Source organism: Jaculus jaculus, chromosome 4 (assembly GCF_020740685.1).
Source record: "Jaculus jaculus isolate mJacJac1 chromosome 4, mJacJac1.mat.Y.cur, whole genome shotgun sequence".
Classification (NCBI taxonomy): domain Eukaryota; kingdom Metazoa; phylum Chordata; class Mammalia; order Rodentia; family Dipodidae; genus Jaculus; species Jaculus jaculus.
The window spans coordinates 123,125,262-123,149,033 of NC_059105.1; the positions used below are offsets into that span (position 1 = coordinate 123,125,262).

The 23,772-nt window shown below is 37.4% G+C and overlaps 1 protein-coding gene across 1 annotated transcript in view; it reads left to right on the forward strand.

Moving 5' to 3' along the window:
• Positions 1 to 3,306: 3,306 nt before the first annotated feature.
• Positions 3,307 to 23,772, forward strand: part of LOC101607877 (acylphosphatase-2) — a 293,986-nt gene continuing 273,520 nt past the window's right edge. Inside the window, exons 1-2 of the mRNA XM_045148393.1 lie at positions 3,307 to 3,427; positions 6,180 to 6,282. Of these exons, the coding sequence (XP_045004328.1) occupies positions 3,307 to 3,427; positions 6,180 to 6,282 (224 nt within the window). The remainder of the gene's footprint in view (positions 3,428 to 6,179; positions 6,283 to 23,772) is intronic.

Consider the following 23,772-nt stretch of genomic DNA (forward strand, 5'->3'; position numbering starts at 1 on the left):
TTCATTTAGGTAGGTCATATAGATCAAGGAAATCATCCATTTCCTTCAGATTTTCATACTTTGTGGAGTATATGCTTTTATAGTATGTCCCTATGATTTTTTGAATTTCTCTGGAATCTGTTGTGATGTTACCTTGTTCATCTCTGATTTTATTAATTTGTGTCTCTTCTCTCTTTCTTTTGGTCAGATTTGCTAAGGTTTTATCAATCTTGTTTATCCTTTCAAAGAACCAACTCCTTGTTTCATTACTTCTTTGGATTGTTCTTTTTGTTTCTATTTCATTAATTTCTGCCCTAATCTTTATATTTCTTCACGTCTACGGTTTGCCTTGTTCTTCTTTTCTCCAAGGTTTTAAGGCGAAGCATTAGGTCGTTTACTTGTGACCTTTCTAATTTCTTAATATACTCACTTAAGACTATAAATTTACCTATTAGAACTGCCTTCATTGTGTCCCAGAGATTTTGGTGTGTTGTGTTCTCAGTATCATTTGACTCTATAAATTTTTTGATTTCCTTTTTGATTTCTTCATTGACCCACTCATCATTTAGTAGTGTATTGTTTAGTTTCCATGATTTTGTGTATGCTCTATAGCCTTTCTTGCTACTGATTTGTAGTTTAATTCCATTGTGGTCAGATAGAATGCAAGGAATTATTTCAATGTTCATGACTTTGTTAAGATTTGCTTTGTGTCCTAAAATATGGTCTATTTTAGAGAATGTTCCATGTGCTGCTGTAAAGAATGTATATTCTGCAGCCTTTGGATGAAATGTCTTGTATATATCTGTTAGGTCCATTCCTTCTATGACCTCATTTAGTCCAGATGCCTCTCTGTTTATTGTTTCCCTGGATGACCTGTCAATTGATGAGAGTGGGGTGTTAAAGTCACCCACCACCACTGTGTTTGGTGACCTTAGTTCTAGTAGTGTTTGTTTGACGAATTTGGGAGCCCCCATGTTAGGTGCATGTATGTTTAGGATTGTAATGTCCTCTTGTTGAAGTGTGCCCTTAATCAATATAAAGTGACCTTCCTTATCTTTCTTGACTAACGTTGAACTATGGTCTACCCTGTCTGTTTTCTAGCCTCATTTGCTTGAAACACCGTCTTCCATCCTTTCACCCTAAGAAAATGTCTATCCTTTGTAGAAAGGTTAGTTTCGTGGAGACAACAAATTGTAGGATCCTTCTTTTTAACCCAGTCTGCAAATCTATGTGTTTTAATTGGGGTATTGTGTCTGTTGATATTAAGAGATATTATTGAAAGGTGTGTATTTATGTTTACCATTTGTGTGTGTGTGTGTGTGTTACTTGTTCTACCTGTGCTCTCTTCTGTTAACTGGTATTTGAGTATAGCTGGTTTTTTCTAGGTTCTTTATATGTGTGCTTTTCATTTTGTTCAGCATGAAGGATTCTATCAAGTATTTTCTGTAGAGCTGGTTGTGTCTTCAAATACTCCTTTAACCTGCTTTTGTCATGGAATGTCTTTATTTCTCCATCTATTTGAATGGATAACTTTGCAGGATAAAGTAACCTTGGTTGACAGGTGCTATGTTTCAGAACTTGGAATATATCACTCCAAGCCCTTCTGGCTTTAAAAGTTTGTATTGAATAATCTGCTGTAATCCTGATGGGCTTGCTTTTGTAGGTAACTTGATTTTTCTCTCTAACTGCTTTCAATATTTTTCCTTTGTTGTGTGTGTTTGGAAGTTTGATTATAACATGGCGGGGAGAGGTTCTTTCTGGGTTTTGTCTGACTGGGGTTCTAAAGGCTTCCTGTATCTGTATTGGCACCTCTTTCCCAACTTGGGGGAAATTTTCCTCTATGATTTTGTTGAAGATGCGTACTATGGCTGTGGAGTGGAGTTCTCCTTCTACTATGCCCTGAATTCTTATATTGGATCTTTTCATAGTGTCCCGGATATCTTGAAATTCCCACTCATACTTTTCTATAAGTTTGTCTTTCTCTTTGTTGGACTGTATTAGGTCTGTCACCTGGTCTTCTAGCTTAGATATTCTGTCCTCTCCCTCATCCATCCTACTGGTGAGATTTTCTACAGAGTTTTTTATTTCATTAACTGTGCTCTTCATTGCTAGTAATTCTGACCGGTTTTTCTTTATTATTTCTATTTCCCTATTTATGTCTTGTATTGCCTTCTTTATTTCATTAAATTGGTGTCCTGCCTCTTCTTTGATTCCTTTGATTTCCTCTTTGATTTCTTCTTTGATTGTTTTCATGTGTTCTTTGACCTCTTCAAACATATTTATTATTCTTTTGAATTCTTTCTCAGGCATTTCCTCTAACTCTTTCTCACTGGAGGACAGTTCTGATGCATTAATACTTTTAGGTGGATTTATATCATCTTGCTTTTTAGTGTTTCTTGTGGTATAATGTATATATTTTTGCATCTTGTATGAAGTTAATACTTGGATATTCTGGCTAGCTGTGTACTCTTAGCTGTATCAATTGATTTGATGTAATATATTTTCAGGGTAGGACCTTAAGGTGTTAGGTGTGGCTCTTAAGACACTCAGAGTATCTACAAAGATGTTCTTAGGGGTTGAGTTTCCCTGCTATAGGAGTATTCAAGCAGGCTGAATGGGATAAAATACAGGTAGATTCTAAAATTTAACTAAACACTGTACACATTCAATGAAAAACAGCCCCGAGTATGTATGCAAGAGTAGTTATTATAATGACAAGATCTTCTATCAACAAAGAGGTTTAGATTTCTGGTCTGTCGAGGGATCCAAGTCAGCTTGTGACCAAGTGAGACCCTTCCCTGGTGCAGTCCCAGTTACCTTGGGTGATTGTGGTCTCAGTCAAGTTGGTGCTTGGGTCGTCGGGCTGCTGTTCTGATTTCTGGAGCTGAGCACTTGCTTTTCCTACAGGGCAAACTGAGCCGCTGCTGCTGCCTCTGCTGCTGCTGTAGCTGCCACTGCTGGAGCCACCACTGCTGCTGAAGCTGCTGCTGCTGTGTCCACTGCCGCTGCTCCCCCTGTAGCTGCTGCCGAGTCTGCCGCTGCTGCCACTCCTGGGTCTGCTGCTGGTGGGGCCACTGTTACCGGTGCTGGAGCCGCTGATGTTGCTGCCGATCTCTGCTCCTACTTGGGTCCTGTTGTCAGCCCAGGTAGGCGTGGCTGGGTCCCGGGCCGCTGCTCAGTTCGCTGGAGCTGGGCTCAGGCAGTGGGGGAGGGGAAGGAGCCGCAGCTGCTCTGGTTCTCTCGCTGTTCCACGTGTTCTTCTACCTCGCGGTCTACTCCTCTGTTGCACGCTGCCGCTCTCGTCTCACGTTTCCAGAGTTGTGGAGAATGCGTTGTGAGGGGAAATCCCACACCTGGCTTTTCCTGCTGCTTGAGCCGTGTCTGGCGGCTTTCTGCTGCGCCGCGGCCGTGGCGGTTGGCCGAGTTGCCGGAGCCACTATTCCCGCCTGTACAGGCTCTGGATGCTCTGGAACTCTTCTACTTCCCTGCTGCCGCTTACATTTCCTATACACCTCACTTTTTAGTAAAAGTATATATTTTGCTGAGTTTTTTTGGTCTTTTTTCCTCCCTAGGCTACTTTGGCGTGGTACCTCCGCCGCCATCTTAACCGGAAGTTCCCTCTATAAATTTTTTGATTTCCTTTGTAATTTCTTCATTGACCCATTCATCATTTAGTAGTGTATTGTTTAGTTTCCATGATTTTGTGTATGCTCTATAGCCTTTCTTGCTACTGATTTGTAGTTTAATTCCATTGTGGTCAGATAGAATGCAAGGAATTATTTCAATGTTCATGACTTTGTTAAGATTTGCTTTGTGTCCTAATATATACTCTATTTTAGAGAATGTTCCATATGCTGCTGAAAAGAATGTATATTCTGCAGCCTTTGGATGAAATGTCCTGTATATATCTGTTAGGTCCATTCCTTCTATGACCTCCTTTAGTCCAGATGCCTCTCTGTTTATTTTTTCCTGGGATGACCTGTCAATTGATGAAAGTGGGGTGTTAAAGTCACCCACCACCACTGTGTTTGGTGTTATCTGTGACCTTAGTTCTTATAGTGTTTGTTTGACGAATTTGGGAGCCCCCATGTTAGGTGCATATATGTTTAGGATTGTAATGTCCTCCTGTTGAAGTGTGCCCTTAATCAATATAAAGTGACCTTCCTTATCTTCCTTGACTAACGTCGGACTAAAGTCTACCCTGTCTGATATTTGGATAGCAACCCCTGCTTGTTTTCTAGGCCCATTTGCTTGAAACACCGTCTTCCAACCTTTCACACTAAGATAATGTCTATCATTTGTAGAACGGTGAGTTTCTGGGAGCCAACAAATTGTAGGATCCTGCTTTTTAACCCAGTCTGCAAATCTATGTCTTTTCATTGGGGCATTGAGGTCGTTGATATTAAGAGATATTATTAAAAGGTGTATGTTTATGTTTGCCATTTGTGTGTGTGTGTGTGTGTGTGTGTGTGTGTGTTTCTGATTCTACCTGTGCTCTCTTCTGTTACCTGGTATTTGAGTATTGCTTGTTTTTTCTAGGTTCCTTATATGTGTGCTTTTCCTTTTGTTCAGCATGGAGGATTCTATCAAGTATTTTGTGTAGAGCTGGTTTTGTCTTCAAATACTCCTTTAACCTGCTTTTGTCATGGAATGACTTTATTTCTCCATCTATTTGAATGGATAACTTTGCAGGATAAAGTAACCTTGGTTGACAGTTGTTATCTTTCAGAACTTGGAATATATCACTCCAAGCTCTTCTGGCTCTAAAAGTTTGTGTTGAATAATCTGCTGTAATCCTGATGGGCTTGCTTTTGTAGGTAACTTGATTTTTCTCTCTAACTGCTTTCAATATTTTTTCTTTGGTGTGTGTGTTTGGAAGTTTAATTATAATATGGCGAGGAGAGGTTCTTTCTGGGTTTTGTCTGGCTGGGGTTCTAAAGGCTTCCTGTATCTGTATTGGCACCTCTTTCCCAATTTGGGGGAAATTTTCTTCTATGATTTTGTTGAAGACGCCTACTATGCCTCTGGATTGCAGTTCTTCTCCTTTTACTGTGCCCTGAATTGTTATATTGGATCTTTTCATAGTGTCCCGAATATCTTGAAATTCCCACTCATACTTTTCTATACGTTTGTCTTTCTCTTTGTTGCCACCTGGTCTTTTAGCTTAGATAGTCTGTCCTGTCCCTCATCCATCCTACTGGTGAGATTTTTCTACAGAGTTTTTTATTTCATTAACTGTGCTCTTCATTGCTAGTAATTCTGACTGGTTTTTCTTTATTATTTCTATTTCCTTATTTATGTCTTGTATTGTCTTCTTTATTTCATTAAATTGGTGTCCTGCCTCTTCTTTGATTCCTTTGATTTCCTCTTTGATTTCTTCTTTGATTGTTTTCATGTGTTCTTTGACCTCTTTGAACATATTTATAATCATTCTATTGAATTCTTTCTCAGGCATTTCCTCTAACTCTTTCTCACTGGAGGACATTTGTGATGCATTAATACTTTTAGGTTTTATATCGTCTTGCTCTTTAGTGTTTCTTGTGTTATAATGTATATATTTTTGCATCTTGGATTAAGTTAATGCTTGGATTTTCTAGCTAGCTGTGTATTCTTAGCTGTATCAATTGATTTGATGTAATATATTTTCAGGGTAGGACCTTAAGGTGTTAGGTGTGGCTCTTAAGACACTCAGAGTATCTACAAAGATGTTCTTAGGGGTTGAGTTTCCCTGCTATAGGAGTATTCAAGCAGGCTGAGTGGAATAAAATACAGGTAGATTCTAAAATTTAACTAAACACTGTACACATTCAATCAAAAACATCCCTGAGTATGTATGCAAGAGTAGTTATTATAAAGACCAGATCCTCTATCAAGAAAGAGGTTTAGATTTCTCGTCTGTTGAGGGATCCTAGTCAACTTGTGACCAAGTGAGACCCTTCCCTGGTGCAATCCCAGTACCTTGGATGATTTTGATCTCAGTCAAGTTGCTGCCTGGGTCGTCAGGATGCCGTTCTGAGTTCTGCAGCTGGGCACTTGCTGTCCTGCGGGGCAAACCGAGCCTAGCAAGTGTGGCCCTGCAGATCGCACCCCTGCTGTTGGAACTGCTGCTGCTCAAGCTGCCCCTGCTAGTTTTGTAGCCACTGCTGCTGAAGTTGTTGCTGCTGGACCTATCACTGCTGCTGCCTCTGGTGGTGTTTTAGCTGCCACTGCTGGAGGCACCACTGTTGCTGACGCTGCTGCTGTGTCCACTGCCGCTGCTCACCCTGAAGCTGCTGCCGAGACTGCAGCTGCTGCCACTCCTGGGTCTGCTGCTGCTGGGGCCGCTGTTACCCGTGCTGGAGCCTCTGATGTTGCTGCCGAACTCTGCTCCTGCTTGGGTCCCGCTGTCAGCCCAAGTTGGCGTGGCCAGGTCCCGGGCTGCTGCTCTGTTCTCTGGAGCTGGGCTCAGTCGGTGGGGGAAGGGAGGGAGCCCCAGCTGCTCTGGTTCTATCGCTGCTCCAATCGTTCTTCTACCTCGCGGTCTGATCCTCCGTTGCTCGCTGCCACTTTCCCCTCACGTTTTCTGAGTTGCGGAGAGCGCAGTGTGAGGGAAAGCTCCTGCACCTGGCTTTTCCTGTGGCTGGAGCCGAGCCTGGCGGCTTTCTGGTGCTCTGTGGCCACGGTGGTGGCCGAGCTGCCGGAGCCGCTTTTCCCGCCTGTGCAGGCTCTGGGTGCTGTGGAACTCTTCTACTTCTCCACTGCCGCTTCAATTTCCTATACACCTCACTTTTTAGGAAAAGTGTGTACTTTGCTGAGTTTTTTTGGTCTTTTGCCTCCCTAGGCTGCTTTGGCGTGGTACCTACGCCGCCATCTTAACCGGAAGTCCAATTTTTTTTTTCAATGTTCTATCTTTGATTCTAGTCCACTGGAACTTCAATTTCTTCTTTTGTAGCATGACACGTTATTTGCCAGTAATGTAAACTTTGTAGAATATCCTTTTTTGAGAAGTAATGAGACATTCGTTTTAGGTTTAGATGTTTCTTCAAGTATAGATGTGACTTTGCCAACCATATGTTCTCCTGTTTTTCCAGTAATGGGTTGAATCTACTTTTCTTTGCTTAGACCTGTCATTTTATGAATAATTTTTAATCCATATCCTCAGGCTTTTGTAAACATCAATTGTAGTACATCTTCAGTATGAAGATGACTCCGGAGTTCTTTTCATTCAAAATCTTCATTGACTTGAACAGAGTGCACATGCCCCAAAAGAAAGAGTTCCTTTCACTGTTTTCTCTTTGACATTAGTCCATTGGAAATCCATTGTTTTTTCCTTGCCAACATGTCCTGTCAATTTCTCAAGAAAATGAATGTAGAACACTATAGTGTGTGACCCAAGCAATATACATTCAAGTTGGTTCAGAAGCTTCTTGACCAGGTTACTTGCGAAAGATACACAAATGTTTGTAATATTGGTTTGAGTTTCAAGGATAGGATGCACTATCTGGGTTCACTTTAGATTGGCTTTTCATTTTGTAAATACTTTCCATCCCATTCTCAAACTGTTGTGAATATTGATTGTAGTTCATATTTTGAGCCATTCCTTTACAAACTCTTCAATGATTCTAAATGAAGACACACACACACACACACACACACACCAAAGCAATGAATTTCATTCACTGTTTTGCTGTTGAATGTAGCCACTGTAACTTCATTGTTTTGCATTTTCCACATTGTTTTCTTTGTCCATTCAGTCATTGATCTTTTTCAGTTGTAATTTTAATTCACTGTGATTGTAGACCACCATCTTGACTGACACCCTATACAGGATTTGTAATATGAGTTTCAATTTTCAATATTGGATTATGATTGTGGATTCACTTTAGAGCTCCTTGTTACGGTCTAAAGGCACTCAATTCCAATACGCTCAAACTTTGGCTAAAAGTAACTATAATTTATCTTTACTATAAACCAATTTCAGGAAGCACTTTCTGCAGAAAGATTCAGTTATGGAAACTAAGCGGATGCATTCCAATTGGATGAGTTTATTTCACAAATTGCAAGAAGAATGTAACAATTTAAACCTCATTGTTGTGTACGTGTTAGTCTTAGTGTGAGATTTCATTTCATTTCAGTTTCAAACTGCTCAGTTAATTAACACAATGAGTACAAAACAGCATATTGTATGAAATAAGTAATGTAAATTCGTTTGTTTCAATGAGTTCTAACGGGGTAGCACATGAGAAAATGAAAGCTGTGTAATATGAGTTAGAATGAACCCACATTCCAATATGGATTTGGATACATAGTATGATAATATCTTTGGATTCATTTTAGAAATTGTTGTTATGGGGAGATAATCCATTCCATTCCAAACAACATTCTTTTTTGAAGATAAAAGTTTGAGAATACTGGAATGGAATGGATTCATACATAATGTAAACCAACATGTCTAAGGTATTAACTTAGAAATGTTCATTTATGGAAACCAGGAAAATGCATACCTATTGGGCAATAAGTGTAACTTCTTTGAGTTCAATGAATTGTACATTGTAACACGTTCTAACATGTAATATCAATTTATTTTGATTGTAACTTGCTCCTATAAGTACATTGATGATTACCGAACTCAACACTGTTAATTAATTCAAGTTTATTTTGTTCAGTGCATCTTAGTCTACAAAACTCTGACATCAAAACCCACTTCATGTGTCTTATGCCTTTCATTGACCTGCATTCGATCAAGTACTTTGGTTCACATTACAACTGGTAGTTATTATGTAATTAAATACTATTCATCAATCTTTGGCAAAAAATAACATAATGATTGCAGAACACCCTAGTGTGTGAAATATATAATGTAAGTTTGTTTCCATGTGTTTCTGCATTGTCCAACACATTGATGCAAGAATTGTAGTATGACTTTCAATTTCCTACATTTGCTCAAGAGTTTGGATTCAGTTTAGAACTCGTTTTTATGGTCTAATGACACTCCATTCCAATATTTTCCAACTTTGGCCAAAATTGACTGTATATTGTCTCTATTATAAATAATGTCAGGAAGCATTTTTTTCAGAAAGATTGATTAATTTATGGAAACTAGGCAGAGCTGTATGAATTAGATGAGTTTATTTCACCAATTGTATGAACAGTGATACAAACTTGAATCTTATTGTTTTGTAATGTAACACATGGTCTATGTGGTATTGCATTTCATTTGAGTTTCATTTTGATTAGTTAATTAGCACAATGATGGCAGAACAGCATATTGTGTGAAATAATTAATATGTTTGGTTCTTTCGATGGGTCCTTACAGGGTAGCACACTACAAATTGCAAGTTTTGTAACATAAGTTCAAATGATCCACCTTCTAATATGGATTTGGATACACAGGTAGATCATATCTTAGATGCACTCCAGAAATACTTGTTATTGTGGAATTAAACCATTCCATTCCACGATCTCAAAAACAAGTTTTCTTTTCATTACCAAAGTTTCCAAGTACTGGAATGAAATGATTATGCAAATGAATGTCGTTCATTTTTAACATATACCAACACATCCAAGGTTTTCCTTACAAATAGAAACCAGGCCAATGCACATGAATTGGAAAAGTCTCATGTACAGATTGGACAATGACTGTAACTTATTTAACTTCATTGTATTGTACTGTCTAACTCAATGTCTTAGCGTGTAAGTCAAAATCATTTTGCTTACAATTTGCTCCTCTAAGTACGTTGTTTCTTTCGGTACACCTTAGCCTACAAAACTCTGACATCAAAGTCCACACATGTATCTTACGACTTTCATTACCTAGGTTCCATCTTGTAATTGGATTTACATTAGAACTTGTAGCATTTGATATTCTCAAGCTTTGGCAAAAATAATGTGATTGCAGAGCACCCAGGTCTTGGAAATATATAATGTAAGCATGTTTAGTTTCATTAGCCTCTAGAGTGTCCAACACCCTGATGGAAGAATTGTTATATGAGTTTAAATGTCCTAAACTGGAACTTGAGTTTGGATTCATATTACTGTGTACATTTATCCAGACATCAGCAGATGTTACACCCCTAGGTGTAACCACTGAGTAGAACTCCATTGTATAAATGTCCACATGTTCATCATCCACTCATCAGTTGAGGGACATCTAGGCTGGTTCCATTTCCCAGCTATTGTGAATTGAGCGGCAATGAACATGATTGAGCATGTACTTCTAAGGAAATGGGATGAGTCCTTAGGATATATGCCTAGGAGTGCTATGGATGGGTAGATCAATAGTAGATTGGTAGATCAATTTTTAGATGTCTTATGGTCGATTGGTAGATCAATTTTTAAGTGTCTTAGTAATCTTCTCAGTGATTTCCTCAATGGCTGGACCAGATTGCAATCCCACCAATAGTGTAGAAAGATTCCTCATTTTTCCACATCCCTGCCAGAATTTATGATCATTTGTTTTCATGATGATAGCCAATCTGACAGGAGTGAGTTGGAATCTCAATATAGTTTTTTTGTTGTTGTTTTTAGAGGTAGGAACTCACTCTGGTCCAGGCTGACCTGGAATTAAGTCTGTAGTCTCAGGGTGGCCTTGAACTCACGGCGATTCTCCTACCTCTGCCTCCCAAGTGCTGGGATTAAAAGCGTGCACCGCCATGCCCGACTAAATGAAGTTTTAGTCTCCATTTTCCTGATGAATAAGCGTGTAGAACAATTTTTTAGATGTTTATATGCCATCCGTATTTCTTATTTTATAGTTCTCTGTTTAGCTCTATTTGATTACTTATTATTTAATTTTTTGTGTAAACTAGATTTTTATCCTCTATCAGATATGTAGCTGTCAAAAATTTTTACCTACTCTGTAGGTTGCCTCTTTGCTTTATTCATAGCGTCCTTTGCAGTACAAAATCTTTGTAGTTTCATGATGTCCCACTCGTTAGTCTATGGTTTTATTGCCTGAGCAATCAGGGATATATTCAGAAAGTTTTTGCCAAGGCCAGTATGTTGAAGGGTTTCCTCTACTTTTTCCTCTAACAGTTTAAGAATTTCAGGTCTGATGTTAAGAACTTAATCCATTTGGACTAAATCTTGTGCATGCTGAGAGAGAAGAATCTACTTTCATCCTTCTACACAAACATATCCAGTTTTTCCCAGCACCATTTGCTGAAGAGGCTTGTCTCCATTTTATATTTTTGGTATTTTTATCGAATATCACTTGGCTATAGCTACCTGGACTTACATCTGGCTCCTCTATTTTGTTCCATTGATCTACATGTCTTCTTTTGTGCCTGTATCATGCTGCTTTTATTACTATGACTCTGTAGTATAGGTTAAGATCAGGTATGGTGGGGCTGGAGGATTGCTTAGTGGTTAAGCGCTTGCCTGTGATGTCTAAGTACCCCGTTTTGAGGCTCAATTCCCCAGGACCCATAAAGGGGTACATGCATCTGGAGTTCCTTTGCAGTGGCTGGAGGAACTGGCACACCAATTCTCTCTCTCTCTCTCTCTCTTTCTCTCTCTCTCTCTCTTTCTCTTTCTCTTTCTCTCTGTCTCTCTGTCACTTTCAAATAAAAAATAAAAGTAAAAAAATTTTTTTAAAAAATCAATTTTTTTTACAAAAAACCCCCAGCCATATTTTTGTTTTAGATATTCGAGGGTTTGTGTGTGTGTGTGTGTGTGTGTGTGTGTGTGTGTGTGTGCGTGCGTGTGTGATTCCAAATGAATATTTGCAGTAGGTTTTTTTTTTTTCTATTTCCAAGAAGAATGACATTGGAATTTCGATGGGAATTGCATTAAATATGTAGATTGTTTTTGGTAAGATTGCCATTTTCATAATATTTATTCTTCTGATCCAGGAACAAGGGATAGTTTTCCTTTTCCTAGTGTCTTCTGCAATTTCTTGCTTGAGTGGTTTATAGTATTCATTTTAGATATCCTTTAGTTCCTTGCTTAGGTTCATTCCAAGGTAATTTATTTTCTTTGATGCAATTGTGAATGGAAGTTATTCTCTGGTTTCAGGATGAAGGATAGTTACAAATAGAAATCCAACATACTGACAGAAAATTTAGTCAGTTCTCTAGCAAATTCATGCCCTTCACATGTGAAAGCTGCTTCAAGAAATCTTATATTGTTGATTGATATTAGTGATTAGTGATTAGTCTTTCTATGAATGTGTGAGATTGTCGTGTAGGAATACATTGCACCATAATAAGCTGAATAGCAAACCTAATTACAAGAGCTAAAGTGAGGCCATCTAACTTGCGAAAAAAAAAGAGTCACAGTGTTTTAGAATATTAAGATACGCCAAATGAAACCAATGTCCCTTTTTATTTCCTATCACACAGTCCATGGAAACTAGGATAGAGTTAAATCTGAAAATTAAGTGTAAATGAAAAGAAGTAAGCAACAGAATAATTGTGATAACTAGTACAAAGTAAAGAAGTACAAATTTCTTGTACTAACCTATTCTTACACGCATTACAACAAACTCACTTATAATACCGATTTGAAATCATATAGTATTCTGCAGTTATTCTGTTACTTATCTTAGAAAAATGAATTATAAGAAATCAAAGTTCAACGCTCATAAATACTGTTAGAAAATTCAGTCAATTTTAAAGCAAATTGTACCCCGTCATATGTGAAAGCTTCTAAAGGCGATCTCATTGATGATTGATATTGATAATGTCTTTCTATGAAATAGTAAGCATGTCAAAATGGAATAGATTACACCGTAACTACTTCAATAGTAAACCTAAATACAGGAGCGAAACTCAGACAATCTAACCTCTAAAAGAAAACCGTGTCTGTGCACGTCACAATGTTCAGAATGTTAATATACACCAAATGAAACAAACTTACTTATTTATTTCCTATAACACAATCAGTATTAGAGGTAAGTGAAAACTAAGTGGTAATGAACGGAAGTAAACAAAGAAACATTGTGTTAAATAATACAAAAGAAAGACGTGCAAAGGTATTGTTGTAATTGCTAGAATTCATTACAACAAATGAACTTAATAGAACTTTGAAAAAAATTGCAACTGGAATGAACAGAACCTATAAACAGACACATTATGTCACAAAAAAAAAAAAAAATGAAGTTCCAAGCTGTTATACCCTCGTACATATTGTGAGTAAACTCACTCAATTGGCAGACAATTTCTTCAATGTCATAGGTGAAAGCTTCTAAAGGCAATCACATTGATGTTGATTGATATTAATGATGAACAACAGTGTTTTTCTCTGAAAGAGTAAGATTGTTGGAGAGGAATAGAGTGCATCATAAGTTGCTCAGTAGTAGAACTTTATATAAGAGCAAAACTGAAGCACCATACTTCTAAAACATAGCAGTATGGTTTGACTTCGCAGTGTGAAGGGAAGACACGCCATAGGTAACAAAAGGACATATTCATTTCTGATCAAACAGTCTCAAGCAATCCGTATTACAGTTAACTCTGCAAACAACAACAGGAATGAAAAAGCAGTTAAGAACGAACACATTGTGTAAAATACACATAGCAAAGATACAAAGTTGCACTAATATATGCTAGGACGCATTAAAACAAATTATCTTGAAATACCGAATTGAAAACATAGAGTGCTATGTAGTTATTCGGTAACATAGCTTAGAAAATTGCAACTGGAATGAAGGGTAGTTACAAATAGAGACATTGCGTTTCAGAAATCTTATAAAGTTCAAAGCCCTAGCACACAATGCGAGAAAACTCCAGTCCATTTTCAGGAAAATTCATTCCTGTCACACTTTTCAAATAAATCTCACGTTGATTACTATTAATGACGAACTACAATGTCTCCCTGTGAAAGTGTGAGATAATCGTATAGGAATGGAGGGTACACAAACAATCTCAACAGTAAACCTAAATACAAGAGTGTAACTGATGCAATGTAACTTCTAAATCAAAACAGTGTTCCTTCTTGTCACAGTATTTTAGAATGTCGAGACACGACAAGTGTAAAAAAAAGTGCATCTTCATCCCCTATCACACAGTCATGGGCAATCAGTATTACAGTTAACTCTGAAGACTAAGCATAAATAAAAAACAAGCAACAGAAAAAATAGTATTAATTAACTAGGTTAAAGCAATGTTGTTGCGCTAAATAACTTGAAATACCAATTTGAAAGCATATAGTATTGTGCAGATATTCTGTTACTTAGAAATTTTCAACCAGAATGAAAAAGTTACATCCAGAGACAAGGCTTTTAAAGAGCTTAAAAACCCTTCATAATAATGTGAGCAAACTCAGTCAATTGACAAGCAAATTCGACCGCATCATATGGGAATGCTTCTAAATGTAATCTCATTGATGTTGATTGATATTGATGATGAACTACAATGTCTTTCTATGGAAGAGGAAGATTGTAAAAATGGAACAGACATAAAAAAAATGGACTAGATTTAAAAAAATGTAATAGACAAAAAATGGAATAACTGCCTCGGTGGTAAACCTAAATACAGGAGCGAAACTAAGACAATCTAATTTCTAAACCTAAACTTTGTCTGTTCACGTCACAATGTTTAGAATGAAAAGACACACCAAATGAAACAAAGTAACATATTAATTTCCTATCACACAGCCTTGGGCAATCAGTATTACAGGTAACTCTGGAAACTAAATAGTAACAAACAGAAGTTAATCAAGAAACTTTGTGTTAAATAGATCAAAGCAAAGAAGTACACAGTTGTAGTAATATATGCTAGGATGTAGTAAACAAATGAACTGGTAAGAGCACTTTGAAACCATATAGTCTTCTGTAATCATTCTGTTACCTCAGAAAATTGCAACCTGAATGAAGAGAACATAAAACAGAGGAATAAAGTGCACCATAAGTAGCTCGATAGTGGCAATAAATACAAGAGCGAAACGAAGGCACCATACTTTTAATACAAGCAGTGTCCTTTGACTTTCCAGGGTTCCAGAAAGTGAAGACACGCCAAATTTTTTTTTTTGTTTTTGTTTAAAAAAGTTCATATTCATTTCCAATCCATAACGCTCAGGCAATCCTACAGCTGGAATGAAAAGCAGTGAAATACAAACACATTGTGTATACTAGCAAAAGCAAAGAAGTAAAAGGTTGTACTATGATAGGATGCATTATAAAAAATGCTCTTGTGCTTAGAAAGTGAAGATATGCCAAATGAAACATATTCATTTCCAATACATGTTCATTTCCTATAATACAATCTGAGGCAATCAGTATTACAGGTAACTCTGCAAACTAAGTGGTAAGGAACATTGTGTTAAGTAGTACAAAGCAAGGAAGTACAAAGTTGTAGTATTCTGGGATGCTTTCAAACAAATGAACTTGTAGTGTTCTGCAGTCATTCTTTTTCTTAACATAGAAAATTGCAACTGGAATGAAGAAAAGGTAACAACAAGCAGAATATTGCATTGCAAGAAAATCAAAAGTTCCAAGCTGTTACAGTCATCATAAATACTGGGCGTAAACTCACTCAATTGGGAGGCAATTTCATCCACGTCATAGGTGAAAGATTCTAAAGGAAATCTAATAATGTAGATTGATGTTAATGATGAAGTGCATTGCTTTCTATGACAGAGTAAGATTGTCGAGGAGGAATAGAGGGCACCATAAGTAGCTCAATAGTAGCACTAAATACAAGAGTGAAACTGAGGACACCATACTTCTAAAACAAGGAAGTGTCCTTCTACGTCCCAGTGTTTTAAAAAGTGAAGATACGCCAAGTGAAGCAAAGGTTCATAATCATTTCCTATCAAACAGTGTGTTAAAGTTAAGTCTGTAAACTGGAGGGGGGAATGAAAACCAGTTAAGAACAAACACATTGTCTGAACTAGTACGTAGCAAAGATGTACAAAGTTGTTGAACTGATATTGTGTAGGACACATTAGAATAAATGATCTTATTATACCGATTTGAGTCCATACATTGACTGGCAGTTTTTGTGTTACTTATTAAATTTATTAAATGAAGAGTACTTACAAATGGAGACATTGCGTTGTTAGACATTGAATAAAGTTCAAAGCGTTATATCCCTCTTACATACTGCGAGAAAACAGTCATTCTCAAGCAAATTCATTCCTGTCACATGGGAAAGCTTCTGAATGAAATGTCATAATGTTGATTGATATTAATGATGAACTCGGTGTTATTCTAGTAATGCGTAAGATTGTCACGTAGGAATAGGTTGCACCATAATGAGCTCAATAAGAAACCTATATAGAAGAGCGAAACTGAGGCCATCTAACTTCCAAAACAAAACAGTGTCCATTCACATCGCAGTGTTTTAGAATGTTACGGCAAGCCAAATGAAACCAACGTACTTACTCATTTCCTATCACAAAGTCCTGGAGAATTCTTCCTAATTAAACGCTACATACTACAGTGGGAATGAAACATAGTTAACAAGAAACACATTGTGTAAACTAGTACAAAGCAAAGAACTACCAAATTCTTGTACTAACATAGGTTAGAATGCATTATAAAAAATGAGTTTGTGAGCTGGGGAGATTACTTAGTGGTTAAGCGCTCGCCTGTGAAGCCTCAGGACCCCGGTTCGAGGCTCGATTCCTCAGGACCCACGTTAGCCAGAGGCATAAGGGGGAACATTCATCTGGAGTTCGTTTATAGTGGTTGGAGGACCTGATATGCCCATTCTCAGTCTCTGTCGGCCTATTTCTCTATCACTTTCAATTAAATAAATATAAAACAAAAAAATTAAAAAAAGAAATGATCTTGTAATAACAATTTGAAACCATACAGTGTTCTGCAGATATTCTGTTAAGTATCTTTGAAAATGGCACCTGAAATAAAAAGAACTTACCAATAAAGTTCAATGCTGTTACATCCCTCGTACATACATACTGTGATGGAAATCAGTCAATTCACAAGCAATTGCTTCCCCGTATATGTGAAGGCTTCTAAAGAAAATCTCATTGATGTGGATTGATATTAATGATGTACTACAATGTCTTCCTTTGATAGTGTGAGGTTGTCGTGTAGGAATTGAGTACACATTAACTAGCAGTACACATTTGTTTTACTAACCTATGCTCAGAGGCATTACAACAAACTATCTTGGAGGGCCATGTTAAAACCATTTAGTATTCTGCAGTTATTCTGTTTTAGCAATTTTAGCAATCTGCGTCCAGAATGAACAAAACTTCAAATAGAGACAAGGCGTTTGAAGAATTAAAAAGACGTTCAAACCTATTAAATTCCTCGTAAATACTGCGAGAAAACTCTGTCAATTTGCAAGCAAATTCTACCCTTCAGATAGGTGAAAGCTTCTGAAGGCAATTCCATTGTGGAAATCAGTGTGGAGGTTCCTAAAACAGCTAAATATTGATCTACCATATGACCCAGCTATAGTATTCCTCGCCATATAACCGAAGGACTCATCTCATTTCCTTAGAAGTATGTGCTCGACCATGTTTATTACTGCTCAATTTATAATGGCTGGGAAATGGAAACAGCCTAGATGTCCCTCAACTGATGAGTGGATGATGACGATGTGGCACATTTATACAATGAAGTTCTACTCAGCAGTAAAGAAAAAAGAAGTCATGAAATTTGCAGAAAAATGGATGGACCTGGAAAGTATTATACCACGTGAGGTAATCCAGGCCCAGTAAGCCAATTGACACATGTTCTCTCCAATATGTGGATCCTAGCTACAAATGACTGGGCTTCTGGGTGAGAATGGAAATAGTATCAGTGGCCAGTAAGTGAACAATAAAACGAAAGTTGCTGATTACTTTGGGTCATTTTTTTTTTTTACTGTGTTTAAATTTATGTTATCAAGCAAAAATACCTGCTGTGTATCATAGTAAAATTGAACTACAATTATTGCTTACAAATCATAGGGAAGATGGGTAGAAATTCCTTAGTACATGTCACTTAATTCCAAAAACACAGATACATCACTGAACCTAGGTATTTCGCACTTGTATGGGAAACATGCATGCGGTACTTTGGCAGACCGTGTAGAAACACGTAAATGAAAAAACATATATTACTATTATCAAATATAATGATGGTCTATGATCGGTAGGTGACCTACAACCGAAATGAAAGGAATTTATAAATTACTATCCAGCGTAAGAAAGTACCAACAGTGAAGCTCAAAGTTTTCGCACTAAAAGCTGAAACATTGAAAGTTATTCACTACAGTTTTATTTGCTATGTCTACTAAACTCTGCAGTGAACCCAAACTTACTGAAACTCAGTAATTCATAACTCTACCAGCAACATGTCGTTGAGATTTCAGAAGCATCCAAACTAACAAACTTTCATTCCCTCTTTCAGTCAAGATGAAGGTCCACAACTGAAAAAGAATGAATGGGCAAAAGAAAATATCCTGTAGCAGTATGAACAATGAGGTTTAGAGTTCCTACGCTCAACACCAAATCAGTGAAAGGAATTCATTCGTTTGTTGTGTATATCATCTACTAGAATCTTTGAAGAATTTGTAAAGAAATGGCACTGAATATGTTCTGTTGGAATTCCTACGTTTGGAGGATATTTTCTTCCACATGGTCTAACATAAAATTCTTTGTGTGACTTCCATCACATTCTCAGTTCGGTTCATCTTAGAACCAGATAGGTAAGAAAATTAATGTAGAACACCAGTGTTTGACCCAAGCAATATGTGTTCAAGTTGATTCAAAAGCTTCATGTACCGGAGACTTGACAATGTTATACACTTCCGTTATATACATTGGGTGATGTACATTCTAACCCTGACAGAGGGAATGTATGTTTGTTAGTTTAAGGCCTCTTAGCTCTTAGTTCTTAGCCAAAGAAATTCACTCCCATGTGTTCAGGTATTGGTTGGAGTTAGGTTCCTAAAACAGCTAAAGATTGATCTACCATATGACCCACCTATACCACTCCTAGGCATACAACTGAAGGACTCATCTCATTTTCTTAGAAGTATGTGGTCAACCATGTTTATTGCTGCTCAATTTATAATAGCTGGGAAATGGAACCAGCCTAGATTTCCCTCAACTGATGAGTGGATAATGACGATGTGGCACGTTTATAGAATGGAGTAAAGAAATATGAAGTTATGAAATTTGCAGGTAAATGGATGGACCTGGAAAGGATTATAGTAAGTGAGGTAACCCAGGTTCAGAAATCCAAGAACCATATGTTCTCCCTTATATGTAGATCCTAGCTACAGATTCTGCCTGAGAAGGATAAAACTCAGTAGCAGAGGCCAGTAAGTTAAAAAATAGATATAAAGGGAAGAGAAAGGAAGGGAGGAGGGTACTTAATAGGTTGGCATTGTATATATGTAAGTGGAAGAATAGATTAATGGTGGTAAGAAGACCCAAAGTGAGGACAGGGGAAGAGATTGAGTAAGTCAAGGTGGAGGTATCATAGTGCTGGAAAGAATTGACTGGAGTGCTGAGTAAAATTTCGATCACACCTTCCAAGGCTCAGCAGTGGAAGAGGTGGCAGAAAGAATGTAAGAGCCAAAGGAAGGGTAGGACTCCTTACAACGTTCTCCCTCCAGACATAAAATGGCCAGCATATCCATGACTTCATAGTGTCTGACACTACGTACACAAGACTATCATAAGAGGAGGAAAAGATCATGACTTCAAAATAAAAGAGAGACTGATTGAGGTGGGGAGGGGATATTATGAAGGATGGAATTTCAAAGGGAAAAGTGTGGGAGGGGGAGGGTATTACCTTGGGATTTTTTTTTTTATAATTATGGAAAATGTTAATAAAAATTGAGAGGAAAAAAATATGGTACTTAGATTAAAATGTTAAATTATGTGGACAAAGATGTGTAGGAAAGAATTTTCAGGCTAAACCTAAACACCATCCCTAAAGTTAAGGGTTTTTCAACTGTTTACAAACTTTTAAGAAACAAAAGAAAACAAATTTTCACTCTAAAATATGCTGGTAGTTTGCTTAAGCTTTATCAAACTTAAGTCATAGGTAAAATATAAAATTGTTTTATGTTAATAAAACTATCCATGAGACATAAAATCAATAGGTATCAAGATTAAGCTAAAATTAATGGTCATCAAAATTTTATTTTTCACTTTCAAAGATTTGTTAAGGGTTATATTAGAATTAAGCTGGCTGTTTTGGCTCAACACAGTACCAGCTTCTGCTCTATGATATGTAAAGTAACTGTCTCATTTCTGGCTTCTTAACAAAATTAACTCTTAAGACATACTCCCTACTTTAGGGTACAGCCTCATGCTCAAACAATGGTCCTCATCTGAGAAAAATAATTTCAAGCTCTGTGGTTCTGTTTCCAATGTTCTTTGAGTAATTGGTACCCACACAATTATTTAAACCAATCAAATATGCTTACAACACAGGGGCTAAGACATTATACTGTCTTACTTGTCCTTTCTGGACAATTTCTATTTTTCTGTCTCAATTTTAACATTTTCCAAGATTATAAAAATATCCCATGGTAATACTCTCCTTCCCCTCACTTTTCCATTGTCCATCATATACCCTCCCCATCTCAATCAGTCTCTCTTTTATTTTGATGTCATGATCTTTTTCCTCTTCTTATGATGGTCTTGTGTAGGTAGTGTCAGGCAGTGTGAGGTCATGGATAGCCAGACCATTTTTTGCAAGAAGGAGTCCTACCTTTCTTTTGGCTCTTACATTCTTTCCACCACCTCTTCCGCATTAGACCCTGAGTGTTGGAAATTGTGATTGAGATATTACTCAGTACTCCAGTCACTTCTTTCCTTTCTGGACAATTTCTAGGTTAAATAAATTAGTTTGTAAATTAATTGTTTTCTTGCCTGGTAACAGGTTATAGCTGTACTTATTAGATGAAGTCTAAGATGTTATAAGTGAAAGATACAGAACAACAAAATTTTAAAAGGCTGGACAAAATGATTTTAGAAGCTCTTGTGGCATTCTGTAATTGAATCTATTTCAGTAATCAAATGTCCACTATATGTACATACATCCAGGCTTTTGTAACTTCCTTTTTAAGTGCATTAATCACTTATGTAGAAGCCAAAGCCATTTGGAATCATTGGAGAGCAAAAACTGCCAATATTTTAGCTCGTGCTCCCAGGTCATGAGGCCACTGGAGATGATAGGATACTTCTACTCTAGCCCCATGGTAAGTCACATGTCTTCCTGAACAGGGAGTATACAGAGACCCAAACAAAATTTGTATACAGTCTAAAACAGGACAGTCACAACTGAGGAGCAATCAGTCCTCCTGACTTCCCAAAGAAGGGAAAACTATGTTGCCAGCGTGGCTCTGACTCATCCAAACAGACAGAAAACACCAGTAGTGGAGAAGCTATAGGGCTACTCCCAGGTCCCTAAAGTCTCTTTGGAGAGCCATTAATGACCTCAAAAATTAATCCTTAATTAAATTTTGGCAATCTGCATAGTTTTTAACTCTGAGAAAGAAATGTATAACCAAAGATTAAACAATACCTTAAATATATAAATGGCCTATTAAGTAATACAACAATAGCTTTTCAAGAAAGGAAACAAACAAGACCTTAAGGCATTTCTTCCCCATAGCTGTAATTCTATAATAATAATAAAAAAAATAATAAAAAGGGTTATTTTCAAATCTAAGAATATTTAAGTACATTCTGAGACCAAAATTTACATTTCCATAACTGGGACTACTTGTGTCAAGACACACCCACTCTCCTTTGGTGTAAAGGGCTAACTACCCCCAGTCTTGACCGTTTCACAAGTGTATCTCTATGAGAAAAAAGTGGCCTACAAACTGCCTGCACTAACTGAAAGATATTTTCATCCCTCTGCTTGTGGGCCTCGGTGTGATGCTGTCTCTGGGTGCCATCAGTGACCAACAGCCTCAAATCTGTCCAGAGATAATTAAACTCTCTCGCTAGTTTGGTACTTCTAAACTGTCTAGCTTCTGACCTCACTACTACTGAACTTGGGTTGACACGTATGGTCTTGGGAGAAGAATGTTTTTTTTCTGGTTAATGAATTAAATGTTGTTGAACAAGATGATAAACTCTCAATATACTCCACAAGGAGCTGCTTGACCACTACAATCCTGAGGACCCCATAACCTGGTTTTCTAAACATTTAGTCACTTGGTTTCTCTCCCTCCTAAGCCCCTCCTTGCTATTTTATTACTTGTAGCCCCCTGACTCATCAAATTTCTCAGACAACAAATAACTAATATTGATAAGGTTGGTATTAATCAGGTTCTCATGCACCATCTAACCCTATAGATCAGGCCTTTGATAGACTATAAGGTTTTCACTCAATATGATGACACCTCCCCATTATAAAAATGAAGAGGGAGCTGTCAGACGTAGACAGGGCCCTGGGTAAAGAAAACCTTAGCTGTCTGACATGAAGGCCCTAGGCTGTAGAGGGGTTGCAGCTGCCTGAACAACTACACTTATCTCAGGGACTGGCCTGGCATGTGAAGTCCCCCCCCCCCCCATTCTTGAGGGGTCGCAGTGAGCCTGAATCCCCAGACAAAATCTTGTACCCCGAGGTTGGCAGGAAATAAGGCCACTCTCTCTCAAATTATGGGATACCTGGACATACAGATAAGGCTTAGGCTTTACCCATAACCCTGTGGCTTTTGGCCAGTTGCCTAGGAAACTCCTTATATGGTATCATCCAGCACATTTGCAAAGCCCCTCCCCCTGTCATTGCATATGTGCTGGCATGAATGTCCTCATATGCCAATTAGGTATCAGCAAGCAATGTTGTACATCCAATCACCTTAGGACTTTCTTCCCATCCTCAACTGCATGTAAATCCATTTCTCTGACAATAAACTTATAGCTGTTCACTGAAACTGTCTCCCAAGAATGATTTTCTCAAGGTCACCACCACACTTGCCTGGGACACCGTCTGCAGGACTGCAGCTGGCCTGGAGGAGGACCCAGGAACCCACAGGAGTTCATTCCATTTAATTTCATTTCAGTTTTTGTTCCCTCAGTTTGATAACATAATTGTCAGTAAACCATATTGTATGACCAAGTTATGGAAAATGGTTTGGTTAGAAACTCTTCTTGTCAAATTAAGAGATTTGAAGAATGAAGTTTACTATAAACTTTTCCCAGTGAGTTTGAATTAACATCTTTGGGAAGACAATGTAGTTTGTTATAGAAGTCAGAGCTAGCTCATAAGTAACTTTCATTTCAGTGTCAGTTATCCAAGTTAGATAACATACAAATTGCAGTTATTTTTTAGTCACAAACAAGATTCAAAACAGTTTTTGTTCGAAATCTTTATTTTTCAAACTGTACAAACATGTACCAAGTGTACAGATTTCCTTCAAATTTTGACTTTGCCAGGCTTTATCCCAGAGAGGCAGGGATGTTTCAGCATATTCAGATCAATAAATATAATACACTATATAAATGGACAAAAGGACAAAACTCACATGACCATCTCAATAGATGCAGACAAGGCATTTGACAAATTCCAACATAACATACCTTCATGGTTAAAGTTCTATAGAAACTTGGAATAGAAGGAACATATCTCAACATAATAAAAGTATTTATGACAAACCTCCAGTTAACACAATACTAAGTGGGGAAAAACTTGAAGCTTTTTCACTAAATTCAGGAACAAGACAAGGGTGTCTACTGTCCTACTTTTATTTAATATAGTACTAGAAGTCTTAGCTACAGGAATAAGGCAAGGGACAGTGATAAAAGGGATACGAATTGAAAAGGAAGTGATAAAAATAAATTATTATTTATAGAAGATATGATTCTACAAATAAACGATTCTAAAGATTCTACCAATAAACTGTTAGAGCTGGTAAACACTTTTAGCAACATATCAGGATACAAAAT